The sequence below is a fragment of the Phalacrocorax aristotelis genome, chromosome 17 (genome assembly GCF_949628215.1).
Source record: "Phalacrocorax aristotelis chromosome 17, bGulAri2.1, whole genome shotgun sequence".
Classification (NCBI taxonomy): domain Eukaryota; kingdom Metazoa; phylum Chordata; class Aves; order Suliformes; family Phalacrocoracidae; genus Phalacrocorax; species Phalacrocorax aristotelis.
The window spans coordinates 5,891,956-5,912,050 of NC_134292.1; the positions used below are offsets into that span (position 1 = coordinate 5,891,956).

The 20,095-nt window shown below is 47.2% G+C and overlaps 1 protein-coding gene across 5 annotated transcripts in view; it reads left to right on the plus strand.

The window, feature by feature from the left end:
• COL27A1 (collagen type XXVII alpha 1 chain) overlaps positions 1-20,095 on the plus strand; it is a 214,281-nt gene that overhangs the window by 117,972 nt on the left and 76,214 nt on the right. For all 5 annotated transcript variants that reach the window (XM_075112252.1, XM_075112254.1, XM_075112253.1 and 2 more), the window contains 8 exons: positions 551-604; positions 5,066-5,110; positions 8,680-8,733; positions 9,151-9,195; positions 17,056-17,109; positions 17,832-17,885; positions 18,041-18,094; positions 19,955-20,008. In XM_075112252.1, coding sequence (XP_074968353.1) covers positions 551-604; positions 5,066-5,110; positions 8,680-8,733; positions 9,151-9,195; positions 17,056-17,109; positions 17,832-17,885; positions 18,041-18,094; positions 19,955-20,008 — 414 coding nt within the window. The remainder of the gene's footprint in view (positions 1-550; positions 605-5,065; positions 5,111-8,679; positions 8,734-9,150; positions 9,196-17,055; positions 17,110-17,831; positions 17,886-18,040; positions 18,095-19,954; positions 20,009-20,095) is intronic.

Below are 20,095 nucleotides of genomic sequence, written 5' to 3' on the forward strand. Positions count from 1 at the left end.
CTCTCTGCTATGCACGCTCACATTGTCTTTCTACATGGTGCTGCAAAAGCCTTGCCTGCCGTATGAAGCATGCCCAGGGCTGACAACTGGTGCTAAGAAAAGGCACAGCTGATTGAGGGCTGGACATAGCCTGTAAGACAAGTTGTGGACACATTAGGTCCAAAAGCCTCAGCAATGGGCGCTTTTCACAGCATGGCCAAGGAAAAAGCCTTCCTGTCTCCTCACTGATTCTTCCTCTCAAGGCTCCCATTAGTTAATGGACAGCTTGTGGCTGAGCCTTGTAAACGGTACTTCTGGTTACCCTTCATTGGCCCCAGGAGAGAGCAGTGAATCAGAGCTCTTGGCCTCGCAGAGCTTCTCAAGGAGAGGATGTGCTGGTGGAGCCGGAATGGTTTGGATGAGGAGAAGCAGGCTGGTTGGCCCACACTTTTTGTGACCTGCCGTCTACCAAAGTGCTGCACTGAGAGCAGGGGGGAGCAGTTTTCAAGCTGACTGTCTTTACACAAGGGTATGTCAATAACTAATATTCGTGTTTGCCTCCTCTCCTCAGGGTTTTCCTGGTGATTTTGGGGAACGAGGACCACCAGGCACCGATGGGAACCCAGTAAGTTGATAGCTTTTTCCCTTCTTTCTTTCTGTTGCAGTAGACACCACACTGTACAGCATCATGCTAGTTAGAGCTGAAAGAAGCTTTTCAGTTTGGTGGCAGCTGCTGGCATTTTGTTGCTGTCCCTTCTGAAAAACAAATGTACGCCCCTGTGCTGCTCAAGCATGCTGCAAATTCCTGTGTCGGAATCAACACCCTGTAACTGCCAGGTCATCGTGTTGCCATTTGCTTTCTCTTTCCATCTATTGCTTTTCTTGCACCTTGGTCTTGATAGATGCTTTCTCATCCTGAGAATCTGGCTGGAAGAAAAATCAAGAGAGAAAAAGTAGGGATGTTGCTTCTGATGAGCAGGCAGCAGCTGGAGCGTGTTGTCCTCACCACAGGGCCTGACGCAAAGCCTGTGACAGCCACAGGAGTCACCTTGTTAACTAGCGTGCTCTGGATGAAGCTTTGTATGAACATAGCAGGGAGACATGGGCCCACGGGCAGAGGGACATATCATCGTAAGGCACTGCAGATGGCTACCCGCGTGCAGTGAATCCTCAGAGGAGCAGACCATGTACTCAGTTGTGTAGGGGTCTAAGGTACATAAAGAGGCATGTTCCTCTCCTTTTCACCCCATTCCATTTTCTGATGCAGGTTAGCAAGCTGGTACCACTTGGTTTGCATCTCACTAGCCTGTAGACGTAGGCTTCTCAAGTACTCCAAGCTCAGAACCTTTCCTCATCTGAAGTGAATGTTAATACAGGTGCAGGAAGTGCCAGATTCCCCGCTCTGGTGTCTGGGAGCACCGAAGGATGGACGCCATAGCCCAGGCTTCTGCTGCCCTGCCCTATGCCTCAGCCGGCCCCGGCACTGCAGTGTGAGAAGTCTCCAGGCTCCTGAATTCTTGGCCTCTCCCGGTCTTCATCTGACCCCTGCTGGCTTTCTAAGAATGGGATGTGTCTCCTGGGAATAGGGTCAGGATGGTCCCAGAGACCATTTAAGCAGCTGGGTGCTGATAAGGTTTATTTTGCTCTGCTCTTATAGCACTTAATACCAAACAGTTCGGTATGTGCTGTGTTTTCCACTCCTCACAAAACATACCCTTGTGGATTATAGAAGTTCTCAGATGTATTAATTCTAAATTATTTTCTGAATTACTTTGTCAGTTCTCCCTCAATCAGCATGTGAGCAGTACTGATTCATCTTTGAAATTCCTGCTGTCTTGGTTATTCACACATAATCACAGTGCTGCTCTTGGTGTTTGATGGAGTGATTTGTGTGAAATAACGCTTTCCACATGTGTCTTCAAGTTCCCATTCATGATATATGCAGCATAAAAGTTATCATCACAAGCAACTCTAACCAATAAGCCAAGCTCAGCTACACTCCAGCCTTTGTGGGAATTCAGCAGAAGAGTCACAAATGCAGTGAACTGAAGGAGTTAGATTCCCAAGGAATACTTCTGCAGGACTTTTCCCATCCTTCAGTCAACCTAATCTGTGGGTCAGAGTGGAATCAGTAGCCCCAAAGTAGAAGACTTTCTAGAATGTGTTTCCAGCCAGCCCACCAGGAAAAGCAGGAAACCTGGAGGTCAGAAAGACTCTTTTTTCCCAACTAACTTGTTTTGTTTTCTTTTAAATTTGCAAGTTGTCTAAGACCCATTCAGAAGATATGCTCGGTGTTAGCTGAATGCCAGTTCCCAGATCATCGGAGAGAAGCAAATGTCCCTTCCGTTAATTCATCCAGAAGGATTGCTCTTCTTTCATCTTATCAACGGCTTTTAAATATTAATGTGCCTTGGAGATTGTAGAATGAAAACAGACTCTGTCGGCTGACTTAAAGGGAGGTTCAGAGGGTCACAAGTGGAGTCACAGATGCAGAAAAGTGCCAGAAAGTCTGTTTGTGGCACACACAAATATGCCGAGTTTGCTAGGTGGACTATGAAGCTAGACTGTAGGCAGGCGGGCAGGCTGCCGTGGGTCCTGAACTGCCCACCCTCTGTTTGATGCCCTGAGCACTTATGCTGCAGCCGCCTCTCCCATTGCATGGGGAAGGCTGAAGCCGACAGTCTCTGATCTTCTTTCCATCCCCTCCAGACAGAGCAAAGACTTTTCTAACCACAGGGGCATTTTTCCCTCCTACCAACTTGCTGAGAACTGTTGAGCCATCACATTCCAGATCCCCGTTCCCGGAGCACTTTAGCCACTCCAATTAGTCTCTCAATCACAGGAATTAGATATGGGAAAGGATTTTTGATTCATCTCCTTCTCTCTTGTCCCAGTGCCCAGTTCATGCACTGAAAAAAGGATAAAGCCCTATTTCCCTCACAGGTGAGGGACCATCCTGTCATTGCTGATAGCCAGAAAAAGCACCTGTAAATCCCTCATTTCCCAGTCCAGGGAATGGGTCAAATTAGCAACTAGTGCTGTCCACCTCTCCCAGGAGAATCCACCCCCTCCTCTTCCAAGAGGAAATCCTCTTGTGTTAGATGTGAGGTCATGCGTTTCGACATTTACTTTTTGTCTTGTGAATACCAGCGTGACATAATTCAGAAATCTAGGCAGTCCCTCCTACAACTGGTGGGACCAAGAGCCAACCGCCCACCCACTCTTCATCGCAGCCACCCCCAGAGCCTGCAGAGCTTATTGGGAAACGCAGGCCACCGTGCGGCTCCTGTGCTAAGCATTCCTGGAGATACTCCTTCTTCTTGCTGAGCCTAGTAATGCCAAGCCTCAACTAAAAGCTTGAAGCTGACCTTATTACAGTAGCTCTGAGGACGCAGAAATCCCACCTGTGAGGAACAGTCACTCCACAGATGTCCCAATTATGCCGGAAAGGAACCGGCCATAAAAAAGCAATTTTAGGCTGGTTGAGATTATGAAATGCATTTTGTGCGTGCTTGGCCAATAGTCCTTTACTCCAATTCCCATAAAATAAACACACGTAACCCTTTACCCAAGGAGGCTGAGCATGTTTAGTCACGTTGCGTCCCCTTCTCTTTCATTCTTTCACTAGGCAAATCTTTCCATAAAAAGGGGAGCTTTATTGCACTGAAGGGGACCCCACCAGATGTGCACCATAAACTGAGCTGGTCTGTCAAAGAAAGTAGCCAGCATGATCCAGGGCAGGGATAGGGTTGTCTGAGCCAACGGGAAGTTTAGTATTTCCAATACACTTGTTTTGAGAGGCCCTGTTGGAGGCGGAGGTGTGTAAAAGCAGGTCCTTGCCCTGGCAAGCAACCCACTATCAATGCAGCAAGGGAGTGGGTGATCCACCGAGGGAGACACGGGGACAAGCTGAGCATCACACAGGGGTTGCTAAAGTACTTACGTGCCTAGATAGGTGATTTGTGTGGGTCTGGCACTTCATTGCTGCACTTCACCTGCAAATGCCATCAGACACCTGCTGGCACTCCTGGCACCTGCGTGTTTTTGGAAAGCTGGCACGGAGGGAGTTTGTGATGAAGGTGAGAATTCAAACCAGCCCCACAAACCCAGATAGCAGACTGTCTCTTAAAATGGCATGCTCTGAGGTGCTCTTGAAAAGCCTAAGAGGAGCTGGCACTTTCCAAAATTCCCTGCCTGGGAGCAGTAAGAGATGGCAAATGGGCACAGACTGAAATCTCTGCAGTCCAACTCCTGCTCTCTGTGGTGTGATTAAATGTGACTCATCCTCCAAGCAAGTGCTGGGTTCCCTGCAGAGAGCCCCGGGGACAGAGGTGCTGAGCCACCTCCCTGCAGATAAGCTGCAGCCCCAAGGTTAGGGGCTTTTTCTGAAAATGAAGGAAATGGCTAGTTGATGGTCTGGGAAGGAGCCCAGATGGATGAGGCAGAGTGCAGAGGATGCTTCTGGTTCCCCACCTTAAACCAGCCCTCAGACACAGGAGGAGCAGCCTTGGAGCACCCTGTGTGCCAAACACACTCACAGGGTCCATCAGCACCAGAAGCTGGCATACCCTCTCCACAAATTATCCAGTTTCATTTCCATCCAAGTCCTTCTTTTCTTATGAGTTTTATTGTTCCTTAACCACTCCCAGAAAACCCACCTTTCCCAATACAGGGCAGCGGCTTTCTTCTCCTTCCACCTTAGCTTTGCTGCCCCATGCCCTTCTCCCTGCCCTGGTCCCTCTCCCCGCCCATGCCTTTATCTCACCTGGAGCAGGCTCCCACCCGCTCCCCTGCCCGCACAGTGAAATGCTTCTTTTATCCAGCCTGCTCCTGGGAGGGCAAGCCAGCCCTGCAAATAACTGCCGAACAACAAGCAGCCCTGTGTCTGGAGAGGCTGTGCTCACAAGTGCGCTCGCTAAGATGGAAGCTCTCGATCAGTTTGGCTGGGGAAGGGGCTGTGGTGGGGAAGGAAGGGGGGAGGAACAGTCTTTTCCCTTCCCTCAAGTTTCTGAAACACTGAGCTGCCTTTCAGACTCTGTTTGTCTACAAAGTGTCCGTAACCATGTCGGTTTGTCTTTCCTTTTAGGGAGAATTGGGAGCCCCGGGTCCTCCTGGAGTCCTTGGACTCATTGTAAGTACAAAAACAAATGGAGATCTGGCTTCTCGGGGCTTTAACCCTTTCAGCTGCGTAACTACGCACAGATTTTCTTCTTCCTGTGGCAGGGCAGCGAACAGGGCGGCTGTTTGTATGGAGGAGGCGTGACATCTGGGAGTGGGGAGGTTGCCTGGTAGACTGCGAGGTGGAGGAGGGCAAACCCTTTCTAAGCAAAAAGGAACAGATTAAAGGTCTGCTGTTAGTGCCCTTATTCCTAGATAACTCACCCTTTTGGTAACATTTACCCGGGTATTTCTTCAAAGATGGAATATCCATTCCACACCAGGATCTGTCACCTTTTTAAAAGCAAGCCCCTGTAAGCAGTAACCTAAGGATAAATAGTTCTTGCTCACTTGAGAGGATGTGGGCAGGAACCGTCTGTCCTCTGGGTATACAGGAATTTTACATGTACTCTCACCATCCCATCACTAATCCAGGTAATTATGTACACAGCCAAATTCCACCCTTCATTACACTCTTCCCCAGCAGGAGAAAAATGGCTGTAAGGCTGGGTGGCAACTCATCCTCTGGCAGCTGTGCTGGGGCTTAGTGAATGCCCAGCTGAACATATTATGGTTTATTTTTAGGTCTCAGTACCTGTTTTAAGTTATTTTCTTCCATGCACAAAAAGTGGTAGGGTCTGTTAATAATACAGCATTCTTTCAAATTATTGCTCCCTTGGCTATGATAATCCATGAAAACTTGGTTAAAAACCTTCCCCTTTTGCCTTTTCATAGCTTAAATTATAGGAGTGTGTGTGTCAGCTGAGATCAAGGCCTCGATTAACCCAGATATTGCACCAAACCCAGGAATCCTAGACTCCATGGGGGAAAAGCAGAGAATATGGTGGAACAAGCATACCCGACTCGCAGATGGGGGATGGGGGCAAAAGTGGATCAAGGCTTTGGAGAGTTTTTCATGGAGCCAGGAATCAGGTCTGTGTTTCCCCCTATTAGTGGAGATGAAAGTAGCTACTTTAGCCGTAGCAGCAGAAAGGATGTGCTCCTGGCAAAGAGCTATTTAAAAGAATACAATTGAAGGTATTGTCCAAATCGGATCATATTTCTCCTAGCTTTTGGAAAGAATTATCTTAACCTGGTTGCTGTTATCTCACAGATACTTGTTTGTTGGAGGGTGAAAGGTCAGACACTGTAAATGTGGCTAAGATCCTTCCAGAGACGATGGAGTCAGGAGGCTGTCTGTCCTCGCCTCCCAGCTGGCCCTGCCAGTGCCATGCTGTTAGGTGCTTGGGATAGATCGCAGGGGCCAGGAAGGACGGGTTTTGCCTGGAGGTGATCTGCAATGAGGACAGGCAGTGTGTGCTTTCTAATTTGCCTTTGTGATCATGATGGTTTTGTGCCGTGTTGGTGGCAGCAACCCAAATGGCACCAAATTCTATGTGAGGTATAACTAAATCGGTTTTTCCCTGACTGGCCCCAAGATCTGGCATTGCATGTCCTAGACCAGGATTTAGCTCCATCACCAGGTATCCAGAATCTGTCGCCTTCTCTGTCTTGATCCATTGTTATGTTGGTTTCTAGTGACACACTAGGTTCTGGTGGTTTTGCTGGAAAAGGGCAAAACCAGCAGTTGTCCTTTTGCTGCTAAGCCTGGTCTGTCCTAAATTTTAAATTTCTTCTCCCTTCCCATCCAGATGAAGAAATTGTCATTCCTGTTGTGAGCTTCCTCCTAGCTTTACTTTTAAGGCAGAAAATTGGTCCTTTGCAATGCTTTTTTTCCAGGAGTCATTTGGTCTTCCCCAAGGTGGTCTGTTGGTACCGCTCTGAGCAGATAAAAATTTCAAACTGAGATTCAGGCCAAACTGAGTCAGGTCTTGTGTCCTGGGGGCAACCCCTATATCATGCAACTCCCGAATTCAGGATGCTGAAGCGTCTCTAGTGGGACTGATCTAAGAGTGGCCTCCTCTGTCCTCCCGGGGAGAAGGGGACACATCCATCCTGCCTTCTCCTCTCTGCAGGACAGCACCAGCCTCATTCCCTGGGGTCTGCAGCACGGGGCTCACGCTGCAGGGCACGGGGGCGGTGGCTGGGTGTTTGCTCCGGGCTGGCCCCCGTTCAGTCACTTCCTTCCTTCCCAGCTACAGCCACCCCCGGGGGAGCAGCCACGCTCCCGGCTGCCTCCATGCACCCTGCAGGTGTTTGGGTTTGCTGTTTAAGAGAGGCTGAAGAGCAGAATTAGACGTAACTAAAGTCTCTTGCTCTCCTAATTAACTGTGTGGGCAAAGCTTTAAGTAAACGCGTTTCTACAAGAAGCCTTTATGCTGGGAGGTATGAAAAGGGCATCTGTTCAGGCGGCTGCAGCCCAGCGCTCCCAGTGTGGCTGCGGGCCCGTCACTGCCGACCAGAGAACACTCCTTCAGCAGACCCTTCCCTGTTTATTTACACACTGCAGGCAAGGCTGGTGCACCATATCACTGACTCCCTTCATGGGCTGAAAGCAGTCAAAGCCTTTTTAAATGCCGGCCACTGAAGGCTTTCTTTTATACATGCACACGCAGATGCACGCGCAGGTACACACAGCAGCCGTGAACTCCGGTGTCCTCCTGTGCTGCAGTTTCTCACACAAGTCCCAGTACATGATGCCGTGCTGACCTGTCGCTGCAGCAGAATGGCCATGCTGATGAAACACCTCTGTCCTTACCTCCTGTTTCTCCTCTTTCCTTCCCATATCACTTTTAGATATCAGAGCTCAGTAGCAGTTCAAATTTCTTGGCATTTGCATTTTTTTGCTGTTTGGGTCTGTGTCCTTTTTAACACACCCTCAGACTCCCTCCAGAGAACTCAGGAATACTGTGGTAGATTCTTTCTGAGAAAATTAGTAACTTCACCAAGAATGCCAGGATTGTCTTAAACCAGCTCAATATTTTAATCTTTCAAGTACTGGAGGGTGGAAATTAATGGATTCAAAAGTTAGGAAGGACATACAAAAAACCTTCTTAGATCCTCCACAGCTGCAGACTTCAAGGTGGTTTCGTAGTTAGTTTTCCATTATTTTGCTATTAATTTACTAACCTATTTTTAAGTGGACCCAGGAACCTGGCTCCTGTTTTCAGACTCTGAGCGCTCTCCCTGACACCCATAGCTCCTGTGGCGCAGGAGCAAGGAGCAGGATGCTCACACACCCTCCTGGCATCCAGCACGCTCTGCCCAATTGCCATGGCCATGTACAGGGGCAGCAGCACGGCGGGGGCGGCTGAGCCAGTCATGGGGGACAGCTCACATCTCCAGTGGTTAGTGCCAAGCTGCTTCGGTGTCTCTTCTTTGTGGTGAGGGTGCAAATAGGAGCTGCTCTTCTTCCCTCATGTGCCTGCGAGGCAAACACCCTGTGCTGCTTTTACTCAGAGGCTCTCTACACATTAGAAGTCTCTCGACTTGTGCCAGGATGCTGCTTCTGCTGAAGTCAGTGGTGCGATTCCTATAAATTAAATGATATTGAGGGACCAGATAGGAGAGGAATTTCACACCACATACAGCTCTCTGTTGGTTTTGCACCTCATGACTTTGGTAATATTTTTCTTTTACTAGGGTGACATGGGCCCTGTTGGACCGATAGGCTATCCAGGACCAAAAGGCTTAAAGGTGAGAGAATAACTGAGCTGTGTGAGCTCTTGTTCTTCCATGGCAGGGCTGAAGATTATTCTATTCCTCCCTTGGGTGGTGGTGATTGTCCTGAGAGAATGGGTGGGTGGTCCTAATGCTTGTCCATTGACCCAGGCACAGGACTGTCGACCACAACATCCCACTGGCAGTCTGCAGCGGGTGTAAGTCACTGGAGAATCCCTGGGGCATTTCCCCTGTGCACCTCCAGTCCACGAAGGGTGTTTAAAGAATGTGTGATGGAGCACGCTTCGGGAGCAGCCTGGCATTTGAACTTGGGGCTGCGCCAGGCCAGTGCTGTGGGTCTGAGCCACCAGCCTCATCAGGGACATCAACATCATAGACCTGAGCAAGTCTTCACAGTGACTCGGTCTCACTGTGGACTTTCTTCTGTTTCAGGGGCTGATGGGCAACCCTGGAGAACATGGACTGAAAGGTGATAAGGTGATCTGAATACTCCCTTATTGCACTGTGTTTTAATTTTGCATGTGAAAACCCCTTTCTAGTATCTCCTTCTTATTCAGCACCGTGGTACTGGTTCCACTCTGGCTGTCTCTTTGCTCCCATCTTCCCTCTTTTCTTCACACTCCAGTTTTGATTTTTCTTTCTTTTATGATATCTGTCCCATCCCCTTTTCCATAAAGCTCTAGTGGAGATCAGTTATGCTCAGATCCTCTTTGGAGCTTCTGTTTCCCACTGATGATGATGGTAACTGTAAGATTATCTGGTGTTTCACTGGGCTTTTATGTCTTTATATTGGTTACATGATGGGGTAGGGAGGAGGATGAAGACCTAACAACACCAAGAGTGGGTTTGCATTTAATGCATTTGGGGGAAACACGTGGTGTGACAAAGCATCACAGCTCACCGGGTCAGGCAAACCAGCTGGATCCCCAGGAAAAACTGTTCTGTGTTAGTACCTGTGCTGCTGCTCAGAGAGGCTCACCTCGGTTCAGCTTCCTGCCGAGAGGAAATTGCCTTACGCCAAACTGATATAAATCACTTTAGAAAAAGAAAAAAAGGAGAGGGGCATTGATTGCAATGATTTGGTGCTGCTGGCACAGAAACACACAGCTTGAGCTAAATCAGCATGAAGCTCTGTTTAAATATCTCACTGTCACAAGAACCATTCTCCCACAGATATTCGACTGTAGGTTTTATTTAGTCTGAAAGAGTGGGAGGTGCGGTCATTTATTGTTGGCTCTGATTGCTCAGGAGGGCAATGGGAAATGACCATTTGGTGTTTTCTCCTCCTCCTGTCTAATGTTTTATTCTCCTGTTAGATGCCTGCTTTTAGAGAATGATTTACCAGCCCAGAACTGCACATGGGGGAAGAAGCATCAAGCCAGTTGATTCCACTCTCTTTATATTATAGCAGCTCTTTGCCAGGGCTCCTGTGTCTGCAGTTTCCATTTCTCTCCTGTACTGCCTGATCATCACTTTTGTAGAGAGGAAGGACAGGGCAAGAGAAGGACCTTTTCTTTAGGACAGGCTGGTTTCTTGACTCAACACCCATTCCCAGAGTCCACAGACTCTTCTGTCTGTTTCTTGGAAGAAATGGTTGAATATCTTAAAAATCACCAACATTTAAATCATTGTTTAGCAAAATTAACCTTCCTGGATATTACAGTGTCCATCACTTCACACAGACTGCTCTGTTCATCCCCAGTATTTCTCCAGCTGCTGCTATCACTGCAACCAAACGGTTTGCATCTCTCCCTAGAGTTATGCTTACAATACTTCCAAGTGTAGAATTATCCATCCTCCCGCAATAATCCCATGCTCAGTCTTGCAGCCTCTCTCCTGTGGTGCAAGAAACCTTTTCACTCCCTCCCTAGATACCTCTCCCACTGCATTTTCCTTGGACAGGACAGACTTCTTTCCTGGCTCTCATTACAACCCTTTCCTAATCCAAGATTGACAAAGCATCCCCCCTGCTCAAGCCTCCTCTGTCCCTAATGAGTTGACTTTAGTGTGAATATCCTGGGTGCTATCAAACACTCAGATCAGACCAACGATGATTTCAGAGTCAGAGCTTCCAAACAGCTTGTGTGTATCCTTTCTAGTAGTTCAACAGCCAAAAGGTTGGGAAATACAAGGTAAAGGAAAATCAGACCTACTTAGGCATTGATGGCCACGACTCTCACCTGCTCAGGTGAAGGCACACAGCTCTGGCATTGTGGATTTTAGTCAAAGCGTCCAAGTGTGCTGCACCTGTTTGAGTATAGATGAGGTTCATCAGCTCTCCTTACATTTGGGGGAGGATTTGGCCTGAAATAGCTTTGTGGTTTTTTCAGTTATTTGATTTTCTGATTTGTTGGTCTTGCTGTTCAGCTAGTTGGCCCAGTTTATAATCCATCCCTTCTCCAACCGATCAAAAGTCTGTTCCATTCATTTACTCACTCCCATGTTTCTTTAGTGAACGGCACCTTTAAGCTTTTTTATTTACTCTCATTTGGGCATCATGAGCAAAACCAATCCTCCCTTCTTTCAGCTTGTTTACATTTGTGTTTTAATTGTTTATACTCTGGTACCACTAAGAAATTTAAATGATATCTGGTCGTGCTGCTTTTGCTCAGCTTGTAGCAATGGAAAAATTCTGCCTTCAAAGAGCTTGTGGTCTAAATGCACATGTGGTAGGAGGAAGGGATATTTATGCCCTTCACGTTGTGTGAGGGCTCCTGAGCCACAGAAGTGACCGAGGTGGAGGTTGCTAGAGGTGGGAACTACACCCTGGCCTCTTGGACCTTACCCTTGCTGGGATCATCTTTCCTCTTGCCGGCTGCTTCATTTCAATAAAAATGTTTTTCATCTCAACCTTTATTAAGAAGCTGCATCATAAATCTTTCTTTGCCCCGCTTGTTTTTACAAAAAGCTTTTAATTGAAGCTGATCTTAGATCTGACTTAAGGAAATCCCACATATAGGAAAGTAGAGGCAGGATCTCTGTGTTCGCTTAGTGCCCGGCTGGGCTTGGGTCACAGGACGGATCCTGCCTAGAACAGAGAGATTGACTTGTGTTGGAGGCTGCCTTGTGTAATCTCTCACCAGTTGTGTCACACTTAGTTTCTGCTTCTATTGCTGTTTCAAGGCTGAGACATCTTATTTAAAGGCTTTCTTTGGTTGCCTACTGCTCTTTTTCTGTCCATTAGATTTTGACTTCATTATAACCCTCTATCATCTTCTTCAGACAAAACTGTCTTGCTGCTGTGACCAGACACATAAGCAACCTCTCTGAATCTTGTATTTATTCTCTATGTCTGTCAGTCTGAAAGTTTGCCTTTTGCCATGCTTGAAACATTTCCAGACCACGGTTGTATGCAAACTGCCTCTGCAGAGATCCTTACTCCTAGCTTGGTCACCTCCCAAGAGTTCCCCTCTCTGCTAGATGTTGAAGATGCAATTACAAGGGTGAATGTAGCTAACTTGTTGGGGAAGATGGTCCAGCCACCATGCAGCAACCTTTTACCTGCACATCGGTGTGGCTCAAGCGCACCCATCCCCCTGTACCGCTATATGGGTGTATGAGGTCCCCGAGTTCCCTTTGAAGAGCAAATTATTTCAGACTTCCAAGCTGGTGCTGCCTTCCTGCAGTGCGTTCACCAGGAATGCTGCAGGTGAAGGAAGGGCTGGCACCACACTGTGCAGAGCCGATGCACAGCCCATGCAGCAGAAAGCTGTGCTAGCGTCCAGGATTCCTGTTTACACCTCTGTTTGTGAACAGCGTTCAGAAATCAGTTAAAGACACATGATTATCCACAGGGGTTGAACTGCCATCTGCCAACTGTCCAAGCATCTTTCCTGAGACAGTAAATGGGCCCCTCAATGGCTAGTCCATCTCTGAAAGGCCTGAGCTATATGCTAAGTGTGTTGAATGTGCAAGATGAATGAATCCAGGTACTAGCAAGCACAGATGATGCTCAGGTTTAGCCAACAGTAGCTGTCAGCCTTACTAAATATGCGCATACCAGCAGCAAATCTACACTTTACACCAGAGTCCCAGCCTACCGAAGGCTGATTCTTGTATGAAGATATTAAGTGGATTCTCTGGAAAGTAGTTTTTTATAAACTCATTTAGAAAAGGAGGTTTTTCTCAAAGGGATGTGAGGGATTATTACAGAATTGCAGCCATCTCCCATCACATGGCCAGAGGGGAGGGGGATAAATGTACTGGCTTTCCCCCCTTTCCTCCGCCGTGATTTTCAGAAAGCTGGTAAACATAGAGTTAAACTTACTATTAAAAAAAAAAGAAAGAAAAGAAAGAAAAGAGAGAGAGAAAAGCCCCAGACATTTGGCAGCATCTGAAATGCTGGGTCAGCAGGGGCAGGGAGCAGCAAACTTCACTGCTCCATGCTGACAGTAATCAGTAACCTTTCGTAATTAGTAATTCACGGCAGATGAGAGCAGCCTTGGGGCCTCATACCTTCCATCTGCTGCCACTTACGGAGTAACTGACGTTAGAGGGAGAATAGGGATTTCAGGAGTGTCCCATGTGCTCCCTGGCAAGGGACGGTCTTTTTCCTCCCATCACAGTTCTACAGAACTTGGCCTCTTCTGCATGTCCTCATGGAGCTGCCTGCGCCGGGCCCTGCATTGCTGCCCTGGGACCCCGCGGGGCTGGGGGGGCAGCCATAGGCACCGGTGCCAGGGGGTGCCTGGAGCACAGCCCGTGCCGCTCATGCCTGGCCTGCCCCATCAGCTCCACGCTGCAGGTCATAGTGCCTTTCTGAGGAGGCGCTGATGAAGATTTAATTAGATGTCTGCAATCTCCTGTCAAACCTGTCTGTCTTGGTCACATCCAAGCATGTGCCTTGTACAGGTTTGTCTTTTTGTAGCCAAGGAGAACTCTTTTCACTCAACAGCAGTCAGATCAGATGCCGGTAAAACCTAAGCATGGGGACAGGGTGGCTGGATGGTGCGTGTGGGCAGCAGGCATGTAGCCGAGGCTGCCGCCTCAGTCCACCTGGGAGAAGGTCCTTACTGCGATGCTGCATCTTTCAGAAACGCTGCTACCATTCCCCTTCGCCATGACGGGAGGAGGAGCCTGCCTCAGCACCGAGAGGGCTCTCCCCTTCCATGAGAGGGTGTTTTGCACTGCTTTTTGGACTTTGTTTCCTATGTTGCCTTGTTCAGTGTTCTACAAGGTACAGCTCATTAATCCCAAATGTATGTATCACATGGTGGAGGCCAGGCATGAACTGGAACAAGGGGCTCCTCCTGCAGAAATCACATCTTTGTATCTAGCAGCTAGACAGGCAAGCACAGAGCACACCAATGCTAGCCAACCCCTTCTGCATCCCCCATAAAAGCTTGGTACCACAAAATTTAATGATGTTTTTTACAGCTTCAGTTTTCCTGCAAAATGGGTCGTCCTTCTGCTTCCATTTATATGTTTTCATGGAAGCAAGGAGAGAGGGCAGAGAGGATTGCATCTGCTCTTACAGGGAGAAGAGGAATAACTGTATAACCCTAAAATAAAGAGTGGCCTTGAGAAGATCAAGTGATGTGATGAGTACGGAGGAAAGTTGGAGGAAGTAGAGGAAATCTTAGCTACTTTTTCAGATAAAGGAGTTTTATGAATCAGGCCATCTGTAACTTGTGAAGGACACAGCTCAGTAAAATACTTCTAGTAGTTTTGCAGAGTTAGCTCCCCTTGCGCTGCTAAAGCAGAAAGTCTTGGGAAAAGAGATGTCAAATTGAGAGCAAAATGAGTTGTTTGCACAGCGCCTCTGCATCCTACAGACAGCAAACGCGCCTCGCGCTTGCAAACGTGTCGCTTCCCTCGTAGCCCCCTTTCTGTGCAGCGTGGCATTAAGAAGGGCCTCAGCATCTCTGCAGCTGCATTTCTTTTCATAGGTGAAACATGAAACAGGCAATATCCCATGGGCAGAGCCTGTTTGTAATTTCAGATTGCGCCGTCCTCCTCCTCCCCATGAGCAAAGTCCTTGAAGCCCCTTTTCATCATCTCGGCATCACTTTTTTTAACAATAAACATGCCTGACCTCTATCCTCCTCATTTCTTCCCTCACATTAAGGACACTCACCCTGAGCCACAGTTTCAGATTTACTGTGCGCAAGGCAGGTGAAAGGGGGTGCCCTAGTCCTCAGTTTTGGTTTAAGATATTAATGGCCGTTGCAGACGGATCGTTCGTGCAGTGACAATTTGCTGTGCTATTGCAATAGCATGTGAACATCTTGCATGGGTCCCAGCTAAAGAGATGCGTTCTGTCTTTCCTGCTTCCTTCTTACCCTCTCTAATGACCATTCTTCAGAGTAGTTTGAAAACAGTTTCCTCTGTCATGCAGACAAGTCACTGTCCCACTTTGCTTAAAGGTCACGGATAAAGGTTTGTTCCTGCCTTTTGCTATGCTCAGGAAACCCTCTTCTTAAGTAGTCATTGCTTAATGTCCAAGTATTTTTTCCAAAACAGTATTTCAATGGCCAGTTATACTGTCCGGGTAGAAAACTGCTTAATAAAAACAAAAAACAATCTTATTTTTGACCCTCAGCATAGGTGATAAAGACAAGGAGTTTTCAGAGCAAACGTCTCACTTTCAAGAAAAACTCTTTTCCTTCTGTCTTCTGGCAGGAGCCAGAATTAGAGTAGATTTCAGTGTTTTAAGCCTTGGATTAGATAAAATAAGAAGAAAACCCAGAGAATATGAGAGAAATCTGGCAATGGCTGGAAATGAGCTGGGTCATACAGTACTTTTTTTTGCCATCTCTATTGTGTCTAATACTTGGGGTTCATCTGGACCAAAACTGTATAAATAGCTGATTGCTTCCATTTGCTTGCATTGGCAAAAAAAAAAAAAGAGGAGATATATATATGGAAAATAATTTAGATGAAGCAAAATGTTGGTTATTTGACTGAAATTAAAATATTTTAGGTTAAAAGCCAAATAAGTAAAATTAATTGAACTTTTTTTAAGAGCAACATTTCAGTTTTGCTATATAAATGATTTGTTTTGAAGACAGCTCAGTAAAATGTTCTGGGAACACTTAGTAAAATATTTAAGCAAATTTAGCATGAATCCATGAAATGTTTTCATCACTGAATCTGCATAGTTCTTAATTACTTTTCTTCTGAAAAAGTTGTCTTCAAAAAGTCTTTCCCAACTCAAGCCTTAACCGTTCACAATTTCATTATCCCCTGCACGTTACCGAAGTAGTTAGAATTACTTCAGCTCTCTGATAACAGGTGGGTGGGTCTTGCTTGAGTAGAAGTAGACTTTCTCTGTCATCTCTTTGTAGACTTTGGCTCTGTCACAGGAGTCCATATGTCTTCCATGTGGACTATGTTTAAACATATAGCTCTCTGCTCTTGTGTGGCTTGTTCCCTTACTAGGAAGCCAAGTTTAGAGGCATGTGCTGTACATGGGACAGAGTTCCTCTAACAGTTATTTCTATTGGGTCTTGTCAGTGTACCAAGTTTTTATAATCATTCCTTCTTTGGCTTCCCAAGTAGAATTCTCCTTTCTCTGCCCCATCATTGACTCATCCTTTGTTTAAGTCAGTCACTAAAATGAGGTTGGAAAGGACATCAAGAGGTCATCTGGTCCAACCACCTGCTTACAGCAGGGCTACGAGGCAGTGCAAGATAGCCCACCGCTCCTACTAAAATCTCACGGACACTTATTTTCTACCCAGGGAGTCAGAATCTGTTAGGATGGTGAAAAATGGGCAAGAAAGCTTGGCTAGGAAACATTGTCAATGATGGTGTGCTCAAAGACGGGATCCCAATCCCAGTGAACACCAGCCTACCCCTCCCGGGGAATTCCAGCCTAGATATTGGCAGTGAGGTGGGACTAAAGCATAACTGGAAGTTACTCTTGATTTTTTATGGAACAGGATCGATCTTTGATCCTAGCACTAGGATATGCTCACAGAAACCCCGAGTATTGTGTTCTTTTCTATAGAGCCTTGTGAAAGAAAAGGTCCATTCATCAAAAACTGAACTAGCTCTTCCGTTCACCTGAATTTTAGCACTTCACCACCTTCAAGGTTGCTGTTAGCCAGAGGAATGCAGTCGCTCTCCTTGCAGCTTCTGTAGAAACACGATGCTTGGGAGTTCATATTTTTCTCTCTCCTGCAGTTTCATTTCTCAGTTTAGAATCATTGTTGGGACAGACATGCTTCATTCAGGATTGTTGTTACGGTTAATATGATCTACAGTTTGCCAGCAGTTCAGTTCTGAATGGAACTAGTGATGGGACTTTTGCTGTACAATGCACCGTCTAGCATCTACCTGGGCGTTTTGGCCATGGCTGTTGCCTATTCTAACTCTCTGGTGATGTGTATCCAGGGTGATCAGGGAGGAGCAGGTGTTCCAGGAGATATCGGCTTCCAAGGAGACAAGGTAATTGTTTTTCTTTTCTCCATCATTTTTTTTTTCACTTACATAGTAGTATGTGTGTCCACCAGCTTTCTCAGCTCATCTTAAGCCATGGTGAGCTGGAAATACCTGCACCCTGCTGTCAGATTTCCCTGCTCGGATAGTTCTCTTTTGGGGCTGTGCCTTTCTAAAGTTCATGCCAATATATGGATTTTGTTGTTACTCATAATAAAAGCAGTTCTACTAGGGACTTTCTATAAAAGGGGACATATCTTCATGCAGAAATTGGAAGTGGTGGATGGGATTGATGGGGATGGGTGTGAATGTGTGTGGTCCAGCAGCTGCAGACATGGAGATCTTGTCTGCTCAGCGCAGTGACTTAAACCCTGACCCAGTGAAGCATTTAACGCCATGCATAACTTCTAAGCAAATGACTTCTCCCTTGTGACTACAATATGATACTGACTCAGCTGACTAATGCTGTACTTAGCACTGCACTGGGGCCTACATGGCTCTGAGCCACAACTAACTGCAACAGCTCATGTGTTCTTCAGGGCTAAATTCAGCCCCAGGTATAGCAGAAACATCTCACTGACATTAGTGCAACTGTCCCAGCTCCTTGCAGGCTGAGTTCAGCCCTTACAAAGTGCTCCTCTCTCTGCTGCAGAGTGGCTGGAGCCTGAGGAATTGATATTTTTTGATGCTTCATTGTGTTTTCTAAAAAAATGTGTGTGTGTCTCTCTCAGGGCAGCCAGGGTGTGCCTGGGGTCCCTGGGGCACGAGGAAAAGCAGGTCCCCTGGTAAGTAACCAAGCATCCTCTGCTTCCTAATCTGTCATTCTAAAGGATCAGTGCCCAGCTGGAAAGACAGCTTGGCAGGGGTGAGCTATTCTAAACAAGAAAGCAAATAGCCAAGAGCCAGCTCAGTTTTCTCCATGTTTTTCTGATTTCTGCAGGGGAAAGTCGGTGACAAAGGTCCAGTTGGGTTTCCAGGACCACCTGGCCCTGAGGTATGTCCCACCGCTTCCTTCTCACATCTTTCTCTTCTTTGGTAACTTCTGCAGCCTTCTTTCTTCAGCGACCCCACACGATAACGCCTCTCCAGTCTCGTTCTGCCTCTGCAGCAGTAGTTATTCGACGTCTGCAGCTTGCTGCCACACAGAATCAGCTTTCTGATAAACACCCATGCGGCATTTGAGAGACTGTTAGAGATGCCTATCTCCTTTCCCCGTTAGAGGTTTTTAGCTCTCAATCCATGTACAGACAGGCCCACATAGGGTTTTGATTAGGAGGCATATGCATATAGCTGTTGCTAATTCATATGGAAAGCAAGAGCCAAACGCTGCCTCCCACATGGGCACCCAGCCCCACGGAGGGAGGGGACGGCTGCCACTGCTACCGCTCACCGTGACACCTGAGCTCTGATTTGTTTGCCATCCCAAAACTGGTGTGTTCTGGGGTCAGAGCCTTTGCTAATGACGGGCGGAGGGGTTGCTTTCGGACAATGGCACACCAGGGCTCCAGAAATGCCAAGGTGTAGGATTTACTGTTATTTAATGAATTGAGGTTCGCTTTTGTTCAAAGTGAGAGATGGGGCAAACTGTCCATCTTGTACCTTCTGACCACTCTGCGCTCAGATTTCCTGATCTCCAGCTACCATTCCAAGCCTTTTTCTTCCCAATTGTCCCACACAAGTCCTATATGTAACAGCTTATTCTGTTCTTGTTCAGAAAAGCCAGTCCCCAGAGATTGTCTCTAGCCTGGCAAGAGCCCCAGACTGTCTCCCAGCCACCAGCCAGGCTCTGTGGACACTGGTCTTTCTACTCACCATGTTGTTCTCTGGCCCTTGAAGTTGTTCTTCAACTGCTTCTGTGGGGCAAAACACTCATTTCTTGAATCTTGCATCTCAATTTCCACCTACCCTCCTCTTTTCAGTGTAGGGCTTCACCTCTCTGCTAGAGTATGAGGATACATGACTGGTGATGAGTGGTAGGGAAGACCAAGATGGGGTTCGTCACCCATTCTGTGTCTCATGTTTCCTGGTTTTTCCTTCCACTTTTTCTCATAGATATTGGGGGCGGGGGGTGTTCAATTTTTTCCCCACAAAATACCATTTCAAGCAGAAAAAGGCCCTTACTGCCCTTACCAAAAAAATCGTCATGGCGATACCTTAAACACAGGACCAGCTTCCCCTGGCACATTGTCGGTTTTCTCCTTCATTAGCAACCAGACAACCTCTATAAGATGCTAGAGAGCCACTTCCAACACAACTGATGGTCTGTTTTCCCTTCACAGTGTTCTGGTATTTTGCTGGGTCTGGAAGGGCTCTCAGTCAAGTGCTGCCACTTAGCCATCGTTCCTCTTTGTTGCTATTGGAAATAACCACAGATTCCTTTGTTTCCTCAGCGAAGGGCTGGTGGGTGGAAAGGAGTCGCTGCCTGGCTGAAGGCAGCAGCTAATGAGCATGTCAGCACCTTTCCTAATTCCTCGCCTGCTTCCCTTTGTCGCTGAGGCGTGCAGTTCGTTTCTCGGAGCAGTGAGATTATGCGTTGACTCAGAAAGATTAATTAAAACCCAAATTGCTGTTTTTAGCTGTGTGATGACAGGGAGGCCCTCACAGCCATAAATCTTCTAAGAAGATGGACCTAAAGGGAACTGCTGGGAAAGGCTGCTCTTGAATCCAACCGATAGCGCTGCTCTCATTGTTTCATTCCCTCTGGAAGCCGGGCAGTGGCCCACACACGGCTACTGCCAGCACGTAACAAATATCCCGGCCCTTAGTCCTTAATTAAAACTCTCACAGAAGCTGTCCTCTGAAGTTGGCTGCAAAAGTCCACCTATGCACCCTGACTATTTCTCATCTTCTTCAGGGCTTCCCAGGTGACATTGGCCCACCAGGAGAAAATGGTCCTGAAGGCCTGAAGGTGAGTGGAACAGAGATTGAAGCTCTGTGTGGGGTGGGAAGCAGGCAGGGAAAACAAAGTAGTGGGAAGGGGGGAGAGAGAAAGCCC